Source organism: Hypomesus nipponensis, chromosome 5 (genome assembly GCF_054491055.1).
Source record: "Hypomesus nipponensis isolate SF chromosome 5, ASM5449105v1, whole genome shotgun sequence".
In the NCBI taxonomy this organism is placed as follows: domain Eukaryota; kingdom Metazoa; phylum Chordata; class Actinopteri; order Osmeriformes; family Osmeridae; genus Hypomesus; species Hypomesus nipponensis.
In genome coordinates, this window is record NC_140365.1 from 10,454,866 (window position 1) to 10,476,798 (window position 21,933).

The 21,933-nt window shown below is 42.4% G+C and overlaps 2 protein-coding genes, 2 long non-coding RNA genes and 1 pseudogene across 5 annotated transcripts; 2 read left to right on the top strand and 3 right to left on the bottom strand.

Moving 5' to 3' along the window:
* Positions 1 to 417: 417 nt before the first annotated feature.
* LOC146288431 (uncharacterized) lies at positions 418 to 4,199 on the bottom strand. The gene is made up of 6 exons (XM_084698653.1): positions 4,071 to 4,199; positions 2,903 to 3,016; positions 2,385 to 2,430; positions 2,225 to 2,307; positions 1,630 to 1,691; positions 418 to 1,030 (listed from the first exon to the last, which is right to left on the bottom strand). Exons 1-6 carry the CDS (start codon positions 4,075 to 4,077, stop codon positions 494 to 496), a joined length of 849 nt encoding a protein of 282 aa, XP_084554779.1. The 5' UTR covers positions 4,078 to 4,199; the 3' UTR covers positions 418 to 493.
* Positions 4,200 to 5,751: 1,552 nt separating this feature from the next.
* Positions 5,752 to 8,853, bottom strand: LOC146288432 (uncharacterized). The gene is made up of 5 exons (XM_084698546.1): positions 8,780 to 8,853; positions 8,166 to 8,507; positions 7,142 to 7,789; positions 6,676 to 6,778; positions 5,752 to 6,481 (listed from the first exon to the last, which is right to left on the bottom strand). Exons 1-5 carry the CDS (start codon positions 8,835 to 8,837, stop codon positions 6,388 to 6,390), a joined length of 1,245 nt encoding a protein of 414 aa, XP_084554672.1. The 5' UTR covers positions 8,838 to 8,853; the 3' UTR covers positions 5,752 to 6,387.
* Positions 8,854 to 9,877: 1,024 nt separating this feature from the next.
* LOC146288433 (uncharacterized) lies at positions 9,878 to 13,274 on the top strand. 2 transcript variants are annotated; one of them, XR_014755194.1, is made up of 5 exons: positions 9,878 to 10,097; positions 10,473 to 10,617; positions 11,517 to 11,627; positions 11,823 to 11,941; positions 12,993 to 13,274. It is a non-coding gene; the product is annotated as an uncharacterized LOC146288433 (long non-coding RNA). The 2 variants fall into 2 exon arrangements; XR_014755195.1 differs by lacking the exon at positions 11,823 to 11,941.
* A 729-nt stretch (positions 13,275 to 14,003) lies between these two features.
* Positions 14,004 to 18,175, bottom strand: LOC146288434 (putative ATP-dependent RNA helicase DDX52; annotated as a pseudogene).
* A 616-nt stretch (positions 18,176 to 18,791) lies between these two features.
* LOC146288435 (uncharacterized) lies at positions 18,792 to 20,582 on the top strand. Its single transcript, XR_014755218.1, has 4 exons — positions 18,792 to 18,877; positions 19,351 to 19,489; positions 20,219 to 20,249; positions 20,448 to 20,582. It is a non-coding gene; the product is annotated as an uncharacterized LOC146288435 (long non-coding RNA).
* The last annotated feature ends 1,351 nt before the right edge of the window (positions 20,583 to 21,933 follow it).

Consider the following 21,933-nt stretch of genomic DNA (forward strand, 5'->3'; position numbering starts at 1 on the left):
AAGCCACAGTTTATACCCAATTTTAAAAAAATCTTGGGGTGGTGCGTCTTATACTTCAATGCGGCTATCACGTTTTTATAATAAAACAACTGTAGAAACACTTTTTTCGTGAATGCTATTTAAATATTCGTTAATGCCCTGGCAATAGAAAACGTACATTACGCACTTACTTTCGTTTTAAAAGTGTGTTACACAATGGCACGCTGTAAGATCGCCTATTCGTGCATTGCTTGGTATCATTGTTCCCTTGTCAAGTGCGAACTATATTCCAGTGCGGTTTATACTCAGATTTACAAACACAAAGCTCCCATTCTGGTGGAGTGCGAAAATGCGTCTTATTTTCCGAAAAATACGGTACTACACCAAGGATAATGAGGCACATACATAAAAAATATTTTAATTTTAAATATTCTGGATACACGTTTTATTTGATTTATTATACTGTTGGGTCTACATGGGCTTGACAGCAAACAACTCCGTAATGTGCCAAACGTTAAACAATTTCATCAGGTTTACTGATCGGCTCATGGTTCAAATTGCTGCAAAAATGATCTGAACACTCATGAATAGTCTCCATATCAATCTCTCCCTCTCTCTCTGCCTCACCCACATTTACTCCATATTCCCTGTTCCACTCCCTCTCTCTCGCTCTCTCCCACTGTGCATCCACCTCCCACTGCATCCCACCTTCATCTGACAAGTTCCTCACTCTCTCCCTCTCCACGTCCCTCAGTCTCTCCTTTTCCCTCTCCTCCGTCTCCAGTGCCATCTGTTGGCTGTTGAGGTAGATACTGTGACGTGAGGCCATGGGACTGCTGCTGCGGGAGGGGAGGGTGGCCTCCACAAGGGCCTCCACCTCCAGAAAGCCTCCCATCTGGGCTGAAGCTTGAGACTGGGGCTGGGAGAGGCGAGCCTGGGCCTGGTGCTGGTTCTGGCCTTGCTGGTGGCGACGCTTCTTCTTGCGTTTCTGAGCAGCCATATTCAGGTCCAGAGAGGCATAGTTCAGATCGGGTTCCACTGGCGTAATGAGCTGTGAAGGAGGGCAGGATGAAGAAGTGGCGATGGGAGTGAGAGTGATGAGTTAGCCAGTTAGCAGACATGCATCATGCTAAAACTGTCAAATCAAATTATTTTTTAACAATTGCCAGCAGATATAACAAAATATGCAATTTTGCAACAGTGTAATAGAATTGTGTTTACTGTTTACTGGACGAAGAAAATATGTCAAGCAGATTCAATCAAACATTGCTGAGAATCATTTCTCTTTTAGCTTTGACATCCTGTCCCGTACATTCTCAAACAAGTCAATAGAGCTTGGCCTATATTTAGGGCTGAAGTTTTACAATGTGGTACAGACCACAGCTCTATACTTAGATACTTTGTTCAATCCATTGTGGCATTGACAAGTACCCTGGAAACATTCGTATTATGTATATTGAATCATTTCATTGCAAACAATCATTTATTGGCGATTCATTATATAAATGATATCCTTTTCATAGATGATGTTGACTGAACATCTAAAATGTAGTGATGTCTTATGTTTTATATAATATTGTAATACCCCTTGTATAGCAAAAACTCTAACATTACTAACACAATGGATACAAAAAGAGCTTCCTGTCCCACCTCTCGAACACGTTGCATGGTCATGGATTCGTAGCATACTTCTTCAAAGTTGCCCTCTGCGACTGTAAAGAAAACATAGACACTGTTCTTGATTTGACCTTTACCTTTAGAGTAACCCAAGCATGAAACCATAAAATGAGTTGGGATCTTAAGCTCATTATTTCAGCCCCTTTGGCCATTTTAACAAAGCAGCAGGGACATATTATTTGGAAACAAACATAAGTGACCTGGAATGATTGCTCACGGTAGCCGTTGAACACGCTCATGGAAAGTAGTTGATTTCTCATATTTTATCTTCACACTATAATTACATCTTCATCTTGTGACATTTAAAACGTGGTTGGAACAGTAAGCTTCAGACGGTATGAAGCCGCCAGGTGAAATTGGAGTCCGCTCTGAATACACTCGCATTATACCAGAGACTATGAAAAGTTTTTTTTTAACATTTTACAAACTGTAACATAAGTCTTTGGTTTGACCAGTAAACATATTTTAAGGATTAGAAATGTCACAAAATAATTGTGGAGAACTGAAGTGGACGGGAATAAATTGTAGGGTCTCAGAAGGGTATAACACCGTAGGGCTATTGTCTTACCTCCTCTGTCTGTGTTGATGTTACCATAAATGGGATTCTCCCGCTGTTGATGTTGGTCCTCCACAAACAAGGGACTGAACCCACTGAAAGATATAGATGCACATTACATTTGTACACCATATACATATTTATGAACACACACACATACACACACATTTACCTTTCTCTTTGGGGAGACTCTGGGTACAAGAGATCATTGTCAGTGTCTAAGAGAAATGGAAAATGATTTGAACATTCTGCAACATGATTTAGTACACTTTGCAAGAACACACTATGCGCCCAAGAATAGAAATTTATTCTGTAGCTTCTTTGATACAAATCATTTTAATATTAAAGTAAATGAAGAAAAAAACTAGAAATGTGGATTTCCTTGATTTAGACATTGAATGATTTGGTGCAAAATGAAAAACAAGGGGTCAGATGGCTGGGTGGTTAGGGAGTTGGGCTATTAATCAGACGGTTGCCAGTTTGATTCTTGGTCATGCTGAATGAATTGTGTCCTTGGGCAAGGCACTTCACCCTACTTGCCTCGGGGAGAAGGTCCCTGTACCTACTGTAAGTCTCTCTGGATCAGTGCGTCTGCTAAATGACTAAACGTCAAGGTCTGATTGTTATTTTGTATTGAATAACACATTCTGGGGCTGTGTCAAAAGCCAGCTGTGGATGATGGTACCGTACCTTTTCTGTAAAACCTCTCTCTGCATCTCAGATAGCAGAAGACAACGTTCAGACACAAAGATATGAGCAGAGCTGTGGCGGTCAGAGCCAGACCCACCCAAAAATTGTTACAGTCTGTTGAAACACACAAAACAAATGTGTTAACGCTCACATGCTAATCCTTGTTTCAAACTAAAGCGGGCTCTTTTTCAAATAATCGTATTGTTTATAAAAATTATAGATCTGAAATTTTAAACCTTCCTGAACAATTATCCTGGGAAAATACATTTATTAATTGGGAAGAACCTAAGAATTCAAAAGTTGAGTATTGAAAAATAAAGGTTTATATATACATTTCAATCTATAGTAGTTGAGTGCATTTGTTTGTTACTGATACATTGATAGACACATTGATTGAATGATTACAGGCCTACACTTTTCTAAATTAATTGTTCATGTGTCAGATGTTGGTCTTTAACGTTTAACTCCTTAATAATCCAAATGTATAAAAATATTTTCAAATGATAGGGTTGGATCTGTATTTTGTACTTTTCTAAGTTAGGGTAATCAATCATTATTGAGAACTGTCATCCCATGTTCAGACTCAGAAATATTTATGAATAGTATCAATAAAATATTTTGGAAGGATGTTTTATTTTGTTCACACAATATAATAGAACATTTGTACAAGCTTCAATTTATTTTGTGCCCTTACTCTATATATACTCGGTAGCCTATATACAAAAATGTCATGAAGTCATTCAAAATGTACAAACCTTCTGTATTCCCCATCCACACCAGAACATGACATACACGTTTCAGATTACAAAACCATTTTACGGTGCAATGGTGTTTCTGATTGAATTGATATAATTTATACAGTTAGGTCGACGTATTCTGCAGCAAGACGGCAGGGTTTTAAAACAGGATGCAGCAATGAAACGTTGGCAGAAAAAAACAACCAAACACCTCACTTGAAAACCTGACTCTGAGCACATGTACGCTATACTGTAAGACTATTATTGTTATTGTTTCTTATCAAAATATCAATGCAAAATACACATTTTCACTCAAACAGTGTTGAACAGCAGAAAATAAAAACAATAGACTACCTCGCACATTTATATGAACGTAAGGTGTTAATTATGTGAAAAGGCATGTTTGGTTAGTTTGAGCCTCATGACCTTACCTGTCATTCTTCAACCAATTTAAAATATGGGATGAGTATTGTCCTTCTCCGGGACTTTCTCTCACACACTCCTTTTTTCTTTATGTCTCTCACAGGCCAAAGAGCATCCTGAGGGGTTTTGTTGAAGACTGTGTGAAAGGTTTCACTCTTTCACAATCTATATTTAGCTTTTCTTGTTCTCTTCTATAGATACCTTGCGTAGTCTAACCTCCCAGATCTTTTTCTGTTACAAACAGGAAATGTGTCAACCTCATTTCACATGACATGAGGCAGACCAGATATGAGAGACATTGTATGGGGAGTACACACATTTGCACAATTTGCATACAATGGATGGCAAGGCAATAAAATACAGAAATATCATACTCTCTTAGACTGAGACAGATTATATATACTGCTGTTAGTTTGGAATTCAGGGATAGTTTGGGACATGCACACCTGGATCTGTGTAGATACCAACATATAAATGCTTAACTCTAGCAAAGGTTGTCAGTCATTATTTCTCGTCTGCGTTGTGTCATGTAATATCATTAATAGTAAACTGCTAATTCAGTCTGTCTGAATTGCAATGGTCATGTCTTGTTATTGTGTAAATAAAATGTTTGCTTTATTTCACAAACACACATTCACAGCAGTTGCACATAAAGGTATGCATGCATGCATGCAGGAATGCACGCATGTACACACACACACACACACACACACACACACAGGTAAACCACACGCACAATCAATCAGTTTTTTTCTATTTTCCATTTCCGACCCGTACAGAGCAGGATGTCCCAGTGAAACAGGCTGTTCAGTTAAACCATAAACTCTATAAAAACCGCAAGCTGGCACGCCACCATGTCGTAATTCCTTTCATGTTGCATTACTGGTAAAATTATAAAAAATATATAAATATTTGGATTGACTGCAAAAACCACAGAAAAAGGTATGTTTTTGTTTGTTTTTGTGTGTGTGCAGGTGAAGCCTGGATGGTCTCAGCTGGTCAGCGAGATGCTTGTGGTTTGTGGCTGTGACCTGTTGCTGGGGCTTTTTCACACATTCAATGACAATCTGCGGTTGTAAACATCTTTGATGCAGACCAACCCCAACCAATGTGCAACTTTGACAATAGCGTTTACTGTGGTATAGTGTGTACAGCAAGGACACAGATGTTGACTCTAGGTCAAATATATCCAGTCAGGCACATGACCCCAGGGCTACCCCTCAGGCTGGAACAATGAGTACTGAATCAAAAAGGTGAGAAGTGATACAAATCTGAGTCCTTAAAGAGATTTTCCATTTTTAAAATCTGTTACATTTTGTATTTTGTTGTCATACAAAAACACTTCTGGAAGCTACCGGACAATTTCATTTGTATTTATACTTATCATTGTAAAAAATAAAACAAGATATTTAGGGGGTCAAACGATTTGGTTTAAGCTTCCTAATCTACTAAGGAAGAGACCGAGAAAGAAAGATGAAAGAAAGAACGAGAAAGAGAGACAGAGAGCGAGAGAGAGCAAGGGAGAGAGAGAGAGAGAGAGAGAGAGAGAGAGAGAGAGAGAGAGAGAGAGAGAGAGAGAGAGAGAGAGAGAGAGAGAGTGTTGATAAACTCTTATCTATCGACCACCTGCATCATGAGAGTAAAGAACAGACATAAAGACAGACAGTGGAGACAGTTAGTATGGCATGGAATTGTTTAATGTTAGATTCCGTCAGCAGAGCACAAATCACCATTGTGCCACTGGCTGACCTTTGTCTGGTCAGGGGGGTGTGCCACTGTATGGTTCCAGTGTGGGAGAAACCTCTCTCCTATCTGTTCCAACACGCTGCTCTTTACTGATGGCTATCTAGTGAACAATAGCTTTTACAGTTTCTCAATGACTGTGTGATGCACAAGCACATTTTCTTAGTTGATGGTGAAAATGCATTTATTTATTATAAATATTTACAGCTTGTTATAAGGTACAGATACTTTAGAGTTTGTTAAATATATATCAAATATATATATTTATAAACAGATTTGCTTAATTTAATATAAGTTATTTGTTCAGGTTTATGTTTGAGTGCAAATTAATGAAGTAAAAGTTAAACCCTTGTATTCAACATTGATATAAATTGGTGAAAGCAATATACATTATAAAACATACATCAATGGGTGACATATCAAAAACAAGTATGTGAACATGAAATTAATGAAGGTTCAATATTCTTTAAATATTCTTTAAAGATGGGACAGGAGAAATGGAATACAGGTGAGAGAGAGAGAGAATGAGAGAGAGAGTAAAAATGAAAACGATCTGTAGTGCCACAGTCATTAGCTACATCTTCAGGTGAGGATGTCAGTCATTGGGATCTCACTCCTCACAGATGAATACTTCATGGGAGGAGGAGGGGGCTTGAAAGGAGGAGGTAGGTCCATCCTAGAGAGAAAGAGAGAGACACAAAGAGACAAAGAAAAAAAGAGAGAGAGTAAATAATGAAACATTAAGTGACAGAGAGAAAGGGAGAGAGAGGCAGGGGGCAAGAGAAGAATAGAGAGCCATGAGAGAAGTCAGGTATTGCTGTTTTATCTGTTGTCATTTTATGTTTACTAGGATGGGGCTGAGACAGTCACATTTTCTGGACTTGGTATCTTCTGTAGAGAATTCCAAGCAGGATGACGAGGGCGATGATAGGCAGGATGACCAACACTGCATACCTTTGAGGACCATCAGACGCTGGGTGAGAGAGAGAGACAGAGAGAGGGAAGGAGAGAGAGAGAGGGAGAGGGAGAGGGAGAGAGAGAGAGAGAGAGAGAGAGAGAGAGAGAGAGAGAGAGAGAGAGAGAGAGAAAGGAGAGAGAGTGGGAGGGAGAGAGAAGTTTGATGTAGGGTAGAGGGGGTAGGGTGGGGTAGACGAGTTAGGAAGTTAATACAAAGCAGGAACTGTTTCCCCAGGTGCATTGGTGTTGCTGGGGCAGAATGAATGCTGAAAAAACATTACTAAAGAATGTAATAGTAAAGAACTGGGGTTCTCTGATCTGAAAAACTGTACAACATCAATCCTGCATCAAGTGGCTGTAGTACGGTTAGCTCCAATACCATCCTCTTTGACGACACCTGTGGTTTTACGGTCACTGCTCTGAGTGGCAGCTGCCGTTTGGACGTTTTCCTCTGGGAAGACAGAGGGCGATAGAGGCCTTTCCTCATCAGCCTGGTTGGAGGTCTGTGGGGTGGATCCTTGCCCTGTATGACCCACTGTTCTCCACACACTCATATTCAATGGAGACGTGTTTGATTGGTTTGTGGATGGATAGGTGGACTCTGATTGGACCGGAGGCGGCGCTGTGGTCTGACGGTGGGTGGGGTAGCTGAGCGTTGACCCCTGCGTTGCCTCGCCAGTCTTGATTAACAGGCCATCAGAAGAGTTGACTGACTGGTCCAGGACTGTTTGGGTGACCGGGAGTGTGGTGGTGGGCATGTCTGGTTCTTCAGAAGAGGAAGTGATGTCATCCAGAGAGAGGCTGTGGTTCATTGCTGCAGTGGTGACGTCAGACAGTTTGGTTGTGGGATTTGTGAGGTTGGTGTAGAGACCAGAGGTCATGCTCACATTGGTATTGGTGTCAGTGTAACTTCTGGTCTTTGTGTGACTGGGAAGGCTGGTGGTGTGGCTTGATTCTGTCAGGCTCCCATTTCGGCTCCAGTGTTCGTCTGCTGTACTGTTTGAGAGAGGGGTCTCCAGGGTTGGTCCTGACGGAGAAAAAGTGTTGCATCATAAACATCAAGATCCGTGATGGCTTTTTGTAACACAGAAATTCAAGCAATTTTATGAAGGTTTTGTACCGTAGGGTACAATACTCTAAAACGGCCAGGAGATGTCACTTCATAAAGATAACAAGACATGCTGGGGTTTCGTTGTGTGTGTGTTGCGTGCACACATGCATGTTGACAGCTGTGGCGTGTCGAGCGGTAGGAAAGAAAAAGGGGGCAGGAAACGAGTATACACGTCTGACGACGAGCAGACAGGATGGAAAACAGACAGAGAGAACCCCCCCCCCCCACACACACACACACATACACACGTAACAAACACACATTTACATGGAGACAAGGTTGTATACAGTACCTCTGATCTCCAGCTTGTTAGCCACCCTCATGGAGCCATGGGGGTACGTGCTGAGGTCACAGTAGTAGAGCCCGCTGTCCCCTATCTGGACCCCTGACAGGTGCAGATCGGTTCCCCTCAGCCTCCCCCCCTGATCCACTACTGCCTCCACCGTCACATTGGCCCAAAGCAGATAAGGTCCAAAATTGGGATGATAAATTATGATCTTGTGGTTGGTAAATTCTTCTTTTTTAATCCACTCAATCTGGGTGATGTTAAGGCTCTGGTTGTCTAGGATGCAGTGCAGAGAGACGTTCTCGCCTGCCAGTGCTGTTGTCAGCAGAACTGGATCAGCTGTGAACCCTGTCAAATACATCACATGAAGGAGATCCCCAAAATAAGAGGAGTTGGCTGAGAACTCCAAATAAGAAACTTTTAAAATCAAAATACTACCAAGTGGATTCATACTAAATAACACCCAGAAGCAACATAACAAAACATTTACCAAACACAGGCCATAACAGACTATGTGCCTAAAGCTCAATTTATTATACTTTTTCATCGCATTAAATGTGTGTCCAGGGCAAGAACCAGCCCTGATATTTCCAGTTACACCAGCCCTAGCATGAGATTACCTGGGATGGAGGCGAAGAGGAAAAGTGAGACGGCAGTCACAGTCACAGTGGCAGCCATGTCAGAGCTTCCTGCACCCAACTGCTGAGCTTAAACTGAAAGATTGGTTCAAATCTCTTCTGAGGTCAAAAAAGAGCTTCGTAGCCTAACTGCACAGGAAGCCACAAAGACAAACAGAAAGCCAGTCTCAGAACATTGGAGGAGTGTCTTTATGTGGTGTGGATTCTGGTAATCTTTAATGGTTTATAAAGTAGGGTACTCAGTTTCTTTCAGTTAGGAACTACTGGTTACTGATAGTGGAGTTTGTCGTAGTATACTTGGTTGAATTTATGTGAATTTGAGATATGCTCATATCATATTGTCATTTGTCAGCATTTAAAAAACAATGTTGTTTGACAGCTTGGTTGAGCTCATAGATCATTTATGTGTCAAACATATTGTTGTGATGAACGTCATCCTAATTATATAATGAGACATCAGCCAGTCTGTGGGACTTTCCATAAGAACACATTTGCAAGTAGAATTGAAAAAGAAGTATGCACACAGACATCCTCTCTCTTTCTCTATTAAGTTTCCTCTTTCTCTCTCAGTAGACAGTACTCCATTCCCTACCATCCATTCATATTATGGCTTGTTTGCTGTAAGGAAAGAATGCTGAATTATAATTCAGAGATTTTGAGCTTCATTTCAAGATGCTAGAGGGACATGCTGTCGTTTTAGTTTTGCCCTCATCATAGCGGCTCCTAATGTCTATCCTAGGGTCCCTGTCATTCAAGACACGATTACAGAGTTCATATTACTGTCTGGATTAGCTTTTGTACATTCACATTATATAGAAGTTTATGTTTTGGACCTCTGTTATTTTGTGTGGTTTTTCCATTATAATGTTATCCAACATAATTGAAAATCTTCTCACTTCATTGACCATTGTGTGGGATAACAAAAGAAAAGGGAGCTGCACCTGTTCTGCATCATTCTATGATGGCTCACACAGGTGCATCAGTTTAATATTGACACCAATTATCCAATCAGCAAAGAGTGGTGTGACCTTCTATAAAAGAGGCACTTTTACTTCTTAGTGTTGAGTGGTTGGTTTTCTATCAAGGCTGGAAGGGAAAATTTATGTTTTCAAAGCAGTCATTAAATGATTGACAGGTCATCAGAGGAGTTGACTGACTGGTCCAGGACTGTTTGGGTGACCGGGAGTGTGGTGGTGGGCATGTCTGGTTCTTCAGAAGAGGAAGTGATGTCATCCAGTGAGAGGCTGTGGTTCATTGCTGCAGTGGTGACGTCAGACAGTTTGGTTGTGGGATTTGTGAGGTTGGTGTAGAGACCAGAGGTCATGCTCACATTGGTATTGGTGTCAGTGTAACTTCTGGTCTTTGTGTGACTGGGAAGGCTGGTGGTGTGGCTTGATTCTGTCAGGCTCCCATTTCGCCTCCAGTGTTCGTCTGTTGTACGGTTTGAGAGAGGGGTCTCCAGGGTTGGTCATGATGAAGAAAAGTGTTGCATCATAAACATCAAGATCCGTGATGGCTTTTAGTAACCCATAAATTCAAACAATTTTATTAAGGTTTTGTACCGTAGGGTACAATACTCTAAAACGGTCAGGAGGTCACTTAATACAGATAACAAGACATGCTGGGGTTTTGTTGTGTGTGTGTGTGTGTGTGTTGCATGCACACATGTTGACAGCTGTGGCGTGTCGAGCGGTCGGAAAGAAAAAGGGGCCTGGAAACGAGTGTACACGTCTGACGACGAGCATATGGGATGGAAAACAGACAGAGTTGGCTTTACAGAAAGAACAGTGCAGCACTTGTCTTTGTAATTGTCTTTCAAGGTGAGTGTTCTTCACTTCATTCGTTTCTTTTTTTAATCTCCTGCTAGCAGTCATCAAAGCACATGACCTAAGACTCGTACGTTCACTTAATCTCCACAATGTCTTTGCAAAACATCTGATGTGCATTTTCATGTACCTCCTGATGTCCACTGTTAAACTGAGGAGTCCTGAACTGTTGTGGGCTGATGACACTTCTCGCCCTAGTCGGTGTGGGCATCTCTTCAGTCAAGTGCAATGTGTTTGCACTCCTTTTTGTGTTCCATCTAGCAAACGCCTCTTTTGCATTCTATGATTCCTCACACATGTGTAACACTTTAATATAAAAGGCAGTCAGAAGTTGTCAGAAATACTAATCTATCAAACATTGTCAGTCGGTGAACAAGTAAAGCTTAAGAAAGCTTTATTGCTTGCGGCCGCACGGAGACAAAACATCACACGCCATTGTGCTACAAAGTTTGTCTGCTAGCATGTTGTGCTCGCTACCTATTTAAGCAGCCCCGCTCTTTACAGTCATTGGCTAAGACAAAGGCATGCAAATGTCCCATGGCTCTTCACTGGCTCCCTTGCATAAACCTGGCGCGCGTGACTGTTAGTGTGTGCGTGTTTACGACATCAACCCTGATTGAAACGCAACATCAGGATCTTCGGTCCTGGGGTCGTAAAAGCTCCCTCAATATTAGGTGTCAACAAAAGGTAGCCCTTGCGTCTCCACCTATAGTCTTTGTCACACAGTATCTCCTTAAAACAACCAAATCCCCTTCTTAGTCCCAAGATAAGGGTCTTGAATGTTTAACTCAGAGTTCAGATTTGGGGTTAGGCCGTTCTTTGCAACCAAGTAATACTGAACACAGAATCATTCTTATAGAGGATAACAGTTACATTTTCAATTTTTCCAACAGAAGTGGTTTGACCTATAAAAGCAGCTGCTCGGTTTTCTGCTGTTCTGTCACGGTTACTGTCACCATCTTAGGTCCCAAAGAATGAGGCAGTGTTCTCAAGATGTTTATAAGGTGAGTAATTTTACATTTTCTAATTGACCTACTTCATCTGAAACTGGCTCTTACTTTCACAATGATGACTTCCCAAGACCTTTGAAGTGCATTTTGACATGTACCTCATGATGATTTCTACACTTGAACTGAGTGACCCTTAACAAGTTAAGGGCTAATCTTGTGTTGACTAACCTTTTCTCCCCCTCTGTGTAGACTCTTTTGGATGAGGGCTCTGCTGTTTGCCACACTGATGGCAGAACTTGCTGGGTTGTAGCAGGTCTACTTTACTTCAGTGTACAATACATGGTTAATGTTGACTTCATCCACCCCCGGTATTTCAGAATTTTTGTATGATTCATGTTGTTGCACAGGTTGACTCCCTGCTATTGAATTGTTCCATGAACCAATGTTGCTGACTTGCCTGTTAGTTAACCAGCATATTTGACCTCTCCTTTCCATATTGGATTTTCATTGGAAAATGGCACTGACATAAATGCATATGTATGTGTGTGACACACATTTATGTCAGTATGTGACTCCCCCTACAAAATAGTCAGTAAAGCCAGTCAGCAGGAAACCTGTCACAAGAACTGTGACAGGATTCCAATATTAACCCATATGAACAATTGAAATAAAAGGCAGTCAGAAGTTATCAGAAATATTAATCTATCAAACATTGAACAGTCAGTCGGTGAACAAGTAAAGCTTAAGAAAGCTTTATTGCTTGCGGCCGCAAGGAGACAAAATATCACACGCCATTGTGACAATATGAACCCATATGATATCCTGTGTGAAGGCCATGGGGTTAATATTGGAATTCTGTCACAGTTCTTGTGACAGGTTTCCTGCTGACTGGCTTTCCTGACTATTTTGTTGGGGGAGTCACAGCTCTCTCATAGTGAGTATTGGTAGATCCAACACTTCAGAACTGGGGCGCAGCCATAAAAATATTTTCCTTTTCGTTTTTTTTTTTTTTTTTTACATATTTACTTTGCGATGTGCACCTGGTGTATAATTATTCAGAGATTTTTTTGGGGGTAGGCATTAGAACAAATTGGGTAGGCCTGTGCCTCCCCGTGGCTATGCCCCTGCTTCAGAATACTTGAGTTAATGTTCTGCTTTTCTGTCATAGTTACTGTCACCATCTTAGGTCCTAAAGAATGAGGCAAAGTTTACAAGATGTTTATAAGGTGTTACATTTTTCAAAATTATTACTTGATCCAAAACTGGCTCTTCACAATGATGACTTCCCAAGACCTCTGAAGTGCATTTTGACATGTACCTAATGATGTTTTCTACACTTGAACTGAGTGAATTTCAAGAAGAGGTTAAGGGCTTTGGCTTATCTTGTTGCCTAACCTTTCTTCCTTTCTCTCTGTGTAGACTGTTGGATGAGGCATCTGCTGTCTGCAGGACTTGCTGGGTTTTAACAGAGCTCATCTTCAACCTTGCATATTGAAGTACACAAAAGTGTTTTGAATGAAATAAACAATTTAGTTCTTGGAGTGTATTTTATAGCATTCACTGCTATTTAACTGGGCCATAAACAAATGCTGCTGACTTGTAGGATTGAACCAAAATATGGGTCCAAATGAGAACCCGTAAGAAGGGGCCGGGTACACAAGGAAAAGAGGTTTCAATTTGGTGTCTTTAGACTCGACTACTAACAGCTCATAGTACAACAGGTAAAAGGTCAGCTAAATTAGACCGGTATAGATCAAAGATCAATCGCATTTGCTCATTCTAGAAGGTCATTTGTAAGTGCAGTTGTTGGATGCAAACCAAGTGATTTCACCAGGCCTGCATCCTCCATTATGTTAATTGGCTTGCCAGCTGTAGCTACCCATCTAGCTGTTGCTGTTGAAAGCTTGCTGATGGTAGGTTTCCAAATGGATTTCCCTCACACACTATCAAACATTTTTTGGGGCTAATGGGTCTAGCTGTATACGCTGTGTGCTTGGCCTGCAAATGGTGCTTAAGACTAGATGTAGGACTAGGCGGTAACTCAATTTACATCGACAGTAACTGCAACTTTAACTGTTCTTGTCAACAGATCCATCTGGCAGGGCTTTGTATTTGAACCTGCCATTCCCAATACCCTTTTCCTTATCCATTGCTTGCTAGTTGCCATCCTAGTTAAAGTATTAGGGCAACACAACTTTGTTCGAAATGTCAAGTTTATTTTGGCAACGGGTGTGCTTTCAAAGCTAATTTGCGTCAACTTTCACAGCCCTAGTTTAAACCTGTATTACTATAATAGCATTGTGACATTTATTATGCAGACAATATTGTTAGGCTTCCAGAGAATCAAAAAATATATGTTATACAGTATCTGCTCTTAGTTCCTATACCATCAATTAGATAGCAAAGAACAAAAGTGTTCCTGTCTAAAGGTCACCTGTGGATTTTTTTGAAGCCGACCATGTAGTCTCGGTCAAGCCGGCCTGCTTAATTACGTTGGCAATGCTTTAGGGAGGGAGGGAGAGAGGAGAAAATTAGAAAGGGGAAAAAAGGAGATGTCTGTGTTGACAGCGTTTAAATCCCTTTTGTGCTGTACCTGTGCAACAGCGGCTTGTCGTTCGCCGTGAAGAAGGTGACTGCCTTCCCTGTGTGGCCGGCCCTGCCCGTTCACCCTGAGAGAATGAGAAGAGAGATGAGGAGAGGAGTTTGAAGGGCACACGAAGGTGTCATGGGTAATGTACATACACAGGAGCCCAAACTAGACCGGACGTTGAGGCCGCACAGAGGGACTAACCGATGCGGTGGATGTATTCCACGGCTCCAATGGGGAAGTCGTAGTTCAGCACCAGGTTGACGCCCTTGAAGTCAATCCCTTTGGCCAGCAGGGCTGTGCAGATCAACACCCAGATCTTTCCTGAGCAGAAACTACTCACAAAGTTCTCTCTCTGAGAGGGAGAAGGAGAGAGAAAAAAGAAATAAAGAGAGAAAAGTAAAGCGATACATACAAAAAGAGAGAAAAAGAGAAAGTATGAAAATACCACTTGGTAGTCATTTTTTTACAATGGCTCAACCCTAAACAGTTGTGCGGGTGTGGTCCTTCCTGTGTGCGTACCTGCTGCTGTGTATGGTCGGCGTGTATGATGTCCACGTTGATGCCCTCGTACACCAGCTTGTGGAAGAGCTTCCGCACTCGCTCCATCGACTACACAAACACCAGTATGGGGGGCAAAAACCCCTGACCAAGAGAAAAAAGGAGAGAAAGAAAGTGGAAGAGCACGAAAAGGAAGGGAGAATGATGAAATGCTCCTTTTGCACCGTCACATCCTCTCATCAACCTGTTGAAATATTGTACCTCCAAGCTGAAGGAACTTTCTTCCCTCGCTCATGTTTTGGCTCCATCCTCCTTGGCGCTGCCTACCTTCTTGATGATGTCCATCATGGCCAGTAGTTTTCCATTCTATGTCCCCACAAAAAGCAACTTCTGTTCTACCTCTTGCCGTGTTCCTGTAAGGAAACAAAATGGTTGAAAGGGGTGTTAATGACTCATCTTTTTTCAATTTGGTAGCCGTGAGGTCTTGAGGTCTTGTGGAGTGCTTAACAAGCGGTAGTCCTGCAAAAGTTGTAGGTAGCGGCGTACCTGTGCCCAATGTTGACCGAGACCAGGTTACATTTAGTAGACCCTCTTATACAGAGCGACTTACAGTAAGCACAGGGACATTCCCCCCCGAGGCAAGTAGCATGAAATGCCTTGCCAAAGGACACATCGTCATTTGCATGGACGGGAATCGAACCGGCAACCTTCTGATTAATAACCCCCTAATCGCTCAGCCATCTGACCCCTTGTCGTCAGAGGTTGAGGCGGCACCACTGTTCCACGTCCGCAGCACAGGTGGCGCTGTAGAGCGCCCGGCGGACACGGGGACCAGAGCACGCCAGGAACACGGGCGCCAGCTGCTCCCTGAAGCCACTCTTGCCGTCCTCGAACAGCTTGTCGGACTCGTCCACCACCAGCCACTCCACACTGACACACACACACGACTTCAAGGTGCCAGAGCTAGCGAGGCACTGAAGGACAGTTTGTTTGGGACACACACACATGCCTACATACATATTGAGGTGGTTAATTACCAGTCCAGTGCTGGTCCAGTGCTGGAGGATCTTGTTTCAGGAGGAAGACGACTCTGTTAGGAGTACCCGGATATTTATGGAAAGAAGGAGGTAGGGAGTGAGGGAAACAGTGCGAAAGAGAAAGCCTGCGATAAAGAGTGTGTGAGTATGGCGGTGTAATGGCATGCCATATTTCTTGCTGGACTGAGGTCCATATCTCTTGGCGGCCATGGAAGCCTTGTCGATGATGTGGACCCTGAAGCCTGTCCCCTCCGACAGACGAACCAGCTCCCTGTGGGTCTGAATACAACAGTTAGTCCGTCGTACACCACCGACCACCTAGCAACACAGGAGCTCTGCAATGTCTGTGAATACGTTTGTGTGTCTGTGGGTATGTTTGCGTGTATGCAAGCATGATTGTTTGGGTGTGTGCATCTGTGTTAGTGTGTGTGTGTGTACCTGGCTGGAAAGCTCTATGGTGGGGGAGATGATGACAGCCCTGAAGCCCAGATTGGCTGGCTGCTTGAGGTGGGCCAGCAGGGGGAGACAGAAAGCCAGGGTCTTCCCTGAACCTGTAGGAGCGTAAGCCAGGATCTCACAACCCTCAGACAAAGGCTGTGTCTACTACCGCGCACTTTACGAAGTACACTGCAATACAGTGCACTGCAATACAGTGCACTTACATATTCAGTCGCTGATAAGTGGTGTCTGAAATGGAACACTTACGTTAACCATGTGGCGAAAGTGACGGACGCAAATCTGCTCGCGAAACCTGCCAAAATGAACGCGCTTCTCCACCCCAAGTCAAAAAAGCTGCCGAAAGGGCGGCTCCTCCTCTTCGGCTACGTAGCCAAGATGGCGCCCGTTTAGGGCGAGTAGTGTCCATCGTTGTACACTGGTTTTATGGACCATTCGCAGTGCGCCATCCGGGTACTTTCAGTGCACTGAATTCTGCTGGTTTTGTGAGTGAAGCGCCCGAAGCACTGAAAGTCAGTGCTCGAAGTGCACAAGTGCGCGGTAGTAGACACAGCTACGGTCAAGAACACGGAACAGCGGTTTAAGCACAGGGGCCCGGCCTCTAGCAGGTTCTGAAGGACCCGCCGGCTCAGACGGTACTCAGACTACAACTCCGCAAACGTGCACAGCGGGTCGGGCACGTCACTGCCGTGCACGTTGATCCGGTGTTGTGCACGTAAACGGTTCACCTGAGACAGCAGACAGGTTGACTGTCAAACTTAAAGTATAAGATAACACTACCATGGCTGTGTCATGTGTGTGTGGATAAGTTATGAATGCATGAGTCTTTTCATAGATGTTATGTGTGTGTGTGTTTATATCGAGTGTGTGTGCAGAGTGTATGTTTGGTGGGAGTACCTGCACCTGCAGCTGCTTCACTCTCTTGAGAGAGGTCTTCTCCTGCCCCAGACTTCAGCAGGTCTTTGGTATTCCTGTCCAGAGAGGACTCCAGCGGATTCATTCACCCTGGGTCTCCCCAGGCTGCCCATTGTTTTGATATAGAGAAAACCAGCAAAGAACCTTTCGCCTTTCTATGCTCATTGAGTCAGTCCCTGCATTACTTTTGTCCCTGCTTATAACAATTCCATTCAACAGTTAGCTAAAGCGACGCCTGCTTACCTTCGGTTTCTCCCTATCTACCTTTCTTTTCGTATTTTTCGCAGTTGTCTGCTCAACACACAGTTTTCTTTTGTGTGTTTCCTCGTCGTCTCCCTGCTCGTCATCTTCTCCTTCCTTCTCATCTTCTACAGCCCTGCTTTGGCTGCCTGGGTTAGGAACCCCCGTTCAAAAAGTCGATCCCAGAGAGAATGTTTTGAGGTCTCACAACATTATATAAACACAAAGAGAGAAAGCATTCAACCTTCTGGTAATCTTTGTTTTGTTTATAAAGTAAGGTATTCAGTTTCTTTCAGTTAGGAACTACTGGTTACCGATAGTAGAGTTCGTCAATGAAAACTTTGTTGAATTCATGTGAATTTGAGATATGCTCATATCATGTTCTCATTTGTCAGTGAGTTTTTTTTTTCTGACAGCTTGGTTGAGCTCATTGATCATTTTGTGAATGTTTGATGAATGTTATCATAATGATATGATGAGACATCAGCCCGTCTGTGGGACTTTCCGTAAGAACACATTTGCAAGTAGAAACATAAAAAGAAGTATGCACATAGACATCCTCTCTTTTTCTCTATTTAGTGTCTCTCTCTCTCTCTCTCTCTCTCTCTCTCTCTCTCTCTCTCTCTCTCTCTCTCTCTCTCTCTCTCTCTCTCTCTCTCTCTCTCTCTCTCTCTCTCTCTCTCTCTCTCTCTCTCTCTCTCTCTCTCTCTCTCTCTCTCTCTCTCTCTCTCTCTCTCTCTCTCTCTCTCCCAGGCAACAGTAGAGGAGAGGAGAAAATAGGACAGGATGGAGGAGAGAGAGGAGGAAAGGAGACCAGAGACAAGTGTTAAGAGGGGAGGTGTGGGGTAATTTTCTCATACCTTCATTTTCGATCGAGTCCACAGCATCGTTTACCAGCCGTATGACGGTCACTATAGAGGCTGAGAGAGAAGGAAGTGTGTTCACAGAAAATAAGTGGACACATGGATACATGGAACCCATTTTGGAGAATATTGCAGTGACTCTGTTAGCCTTCTGGCCTGAAAGGGTTAGTGTGTGTTAGTAGAAGATATATGTTCTGGAAGTGGGTCCAGGAAGAGGGACATGGAGTTTTTCACGAATAGGGGGGTCATTATTTCCATGATTCTGTTCCCACTCCAGAGATGTAAGTCATCTTAAGTAGTGGATCTGTATCTGTGGGGATAATTGGACAGAAAACCCTCTCTCTCTCTCTCTCTCTCTCTCTCTCTCTCTCTCTCTCTCTCTCTCTCTCTCTCTCTCTCTCTCTCTCTCTCTCTCTCTCTCTCTCTCTCTCTCTCTCTCTCTCTCTCTCTCTCTCTCTCTCTCTCTCTCTCTCTCTCTCTCTCTCTCTCTCTCTCTCTCTCTTGCTGCACCTGGTCTGCATCACTCTATGATGGTTCACACAGGTGCATCAGTTTAATATTGACACCAATTATCCAATCAAGAGTTGGTTTCCTATCAAGGCTGGCAGGGGGAAGAAAATAAAAGTATACTTGCTCTGCCGTTATTAACTTGGTTGGCTTTGCAGAAAGAATAGTGCAGCATTTGTTTTGTGATTCTCGTTCAAGGTGAGCAATTCTTCACTTTCCAATGAAATCTATTCATTTAGGTTTCTTATTTAAATCTCCTGCTAGCTGTCATATGAGCGCATGATCCAAGACACATACGTTCACTTTTCCACAATGGCCGGGTTTCCCAGATTCTTTAAGAAGCTCTTAACGCTAAGAGCTTCTTAGGAGCGTTCTAAGAGTGTTCAAGAGCGTTCTTAGAACGCACCTAAGACGCTCTTAGCGTTAAGAGCTTCTTAACGAATCTGGGGAAACCCGGCCATTGTCTTTACAAGACCTCTGAAGTGCATTGTTATGTACCTCATGATGTCCAGTGTTAAACTGAGGGGAGTCCTGAACTGTTGTGGGCTGATGACACTTCTCGCCCTAGTCGACGTGGGCGTCTTCAGTCAAGTGCAATGGGTGTTTAGACACTCACTTTTTGTATCCCAACTACCAAACGCCTCTTCTGCATTCTATGATTGTTCACACAGGTCTATCACTTTCATATAAAAGGCAATCAATCAGAAGTGGTTTGACCTATAAAAGCAGGGTTTCTGATTTTCTGTCATGGTTACTGTCTCCATCTTGGGTCCTAAAGAATGAGGCACTGTTTTCAAGATGTTTTATAAGGTGAGTCATTTTACATTTTCTAATTGACCCACTTGATGTAAAACTTGTCTCATCTTCACAATGATGACTTCCCAAGACCTCTGAAGTGCATTTTGACATGTACCTCATGATGCTTTCTACACTTGAACTGAGTGAAGGTCAAGAACCGGTTAAGGGCATTGGCTAATCCTGTGTTGACTAACCTTATCTCCCCCTCTGTGTAGGCTCTGCTGGATGAGGGCTCTGCTGTGCTTTGTGTGTTGCTGGGTTGTAGCAAGTCTATTGTACTTCAGTGTACAATACATGGTTAATGTTGACTGCATCCACCCCCCCCCCCCCCTGTATATTGAATGTTGTATGATCATGGCTCATGTTGTTGCACAAATTCACTGCTATTTAAATGTTCCATGTACCAATGTTGCTGACTTGCCCGTTGGTTAACCAGCATATTGGCAACCCAGTTATATGCATATTTGACCTATGAATATTTGACCTTTCCATATTGGATTTTCATTGTAAAAAGGCACTGACTTAAATTTCAATAGATAACTTGAAAGGTCATGAGTTAATATTAGAATCCTGTCACAGTTCTTGTGACAAGTTTCCTGCTGACTGGCTTTAGTGACAGAATATCCTGTAGGGGGAGTCACTGCTCCCATTGTGAGTATTGGTAAATCTGACACTTCAGAACACTTGTGTTAATTGTCTGCTTTTCTGTCTTGGTTTCTGTCACCATCTTGGTTCCTAAAGAATGAGGCAGAGTTCACAAGATGTTTGTAAGGTGAGTAATGGCATTTTTCTAAATGATTACTTGATCCAAAACTGGCTCTTCACAATGATGACTTCCCAAGACCTCTGAAGTGCATTTTGACATGTACCTCATGATGTTTTCTACACTTGAACTGAGTGAATTTCAAGAAGAGGTTAAGGGCTTTGGCTTATTTTGTTGACTAACCTTTATTCCCTTCACTCTTTCTAGACTGTTGGATGAGGGCTCTATCTGCCACACTGATGTCAAGACTTGCTGGGTTATAACAGACCTATACTTCAACCATGTATTCTATATTGAAGTACACTGAAACATTCTGAATAAATGTTAACTCTATTCACCCCATTTCTGAATTGTTGGCGTTCTTGAAGCATGATGTTCGTAGCATTCACTGCTATTTAACTGGGCCATAAACAAATGCTGCTGATTTGTTTGATAGAACCAAAACATGGTTCCAAATTAGAACCTGTAATAAAATGCCTTGTGCTGGGTACACAGAAGTTTAATTACTAAGACATTCAATTGAAATGACAATTGATACACAAGTCATTTCTTAACATGGTGGACAGCTGATATCAGCCTACAGGGTTTATATACTGTATTTTTGGCCAATGGATGTCCGGTTACTTAGTTGCTGACCAGTGGCGTTTCTAGACCAATTTTACTGGGGGGGCCAAGGGGGCGCCAGTGTTTAATCAGAGGGGCACATAAAAAACTGAAACAAATGATGTTTAAACATTAAATACTTTAATTTTGCTTTGTATTAAAATCATACAAATGGCTCTGGCTATCCCTTTTGCTCTCTCAATACCTTGATATGTTTCTCTCTTTAATTTACTGGCCTGCAATGTCCCTTCCTCATTTCATTATGACTACTAGAAGAAAAACGTGTAAAAAAAAAAAAAAAAAAATCAGTTAGCTCAGGGGGGGGCCAGGGACATTTTTACAGGGGCACTGGCCCCTGTAGGCCCCCGTGTAGAACTGCCCCTGTTGCTGGCTAAAGGCAGAAATCTATATGGAAGGTCCAGTGGGTTTTTGACATGATGCTCCCTCATGTCAGAAAACCACTGACTTGCATGCCAAAATTCAATTTTTTGCCTCCGCGTCCCGTGTCAACCATCAAATACCAGCAGTTATTTTTACTTACAGTTTAGTGCAGTGTAATTGTTTGCCGTGATAATTAATTAAATGCCAGTGTGATTATGACCATCTTGTACTGTATTTATTAGAGGAAGTTTTTTTTTATATAATCTGCTACACAAATGTACAATTGAAGCAAAATAGTCTTAGATTATTATATAAAAAGTTTATGGAAAAATCTGTAAGACGCTTATTTAAGTCTGAACTTTGAGTGGTGTTGTCTATAAGAAGATGGCATGCGGTAGTTCACACCAAAAGAGAGATCAGGTTACACATGTAGGCTACTGCACTATATTATTGTATTACCAAGATTATCAGTATATCTTAAACCTTCATAAAACTGATACAATGGTATATTTAGGAATGATCATACCTGAAAATGGCCAACTAACAAATGTGATACTTTCTTCACAACTTCATGTTGGTTCCAAATAAAGCTGGAGCCGGTGTTGAAGTGCAACAACTGTGAACTTGCTGCATGCCCCCTATGGAAAACACCACTAAAAGTTCACAGACTTGAATTAAGCGTGCCTTACAGAAATAAAAATCAGTACTG

What these genes read in the sequence shown, in the direction of transcription:
- LOC146288431 (XM_084698653.1), bottom strand. An exon ending in CATCAACACAGACAGAGGAG is followed by an intron (nt 1,692 to 2,224) that starts GTAAGACAATAG and finishes TTTTCTTTACAG; the next exon opens with TCGCAGAGGGCAACTTTGAA. An exon ending in CCATGCAACGTGTTCGAGAG is followed by an intron (nt 1,031 to 1,629) that starts GTGGGACAGGAA and finishes CCTCCTTCACAG; the next exon opens with CTCATTACGCCAGTGGAACC.
- LOC146288432 (XM_084698546.1), bottom strand. Translation starts at nt 8,837, where the DNA reads ATGGCTGCCACTGTGACTGTGACTGCCGTCTCACTTTTCCTCTTCGCC. An exon ending in TAACAAGCTGGAGATCAGAG is followed by an intron (nt 7,790 to 8,165) that starts GTACTGTATACA and finishes TTTCTCCGTCAG; the next exon opens with GACCAACCCTGGAGACCCCT. An exon ending in AGGTGTCGTCAAAGAGGATG is followed by an intron (nt 6,779 to 7,141) that starts GTATTGGAGCTA and finishes TCTCTCACCCAG; the next exon opens with CGTCTGATGGTCCTCAAAGG.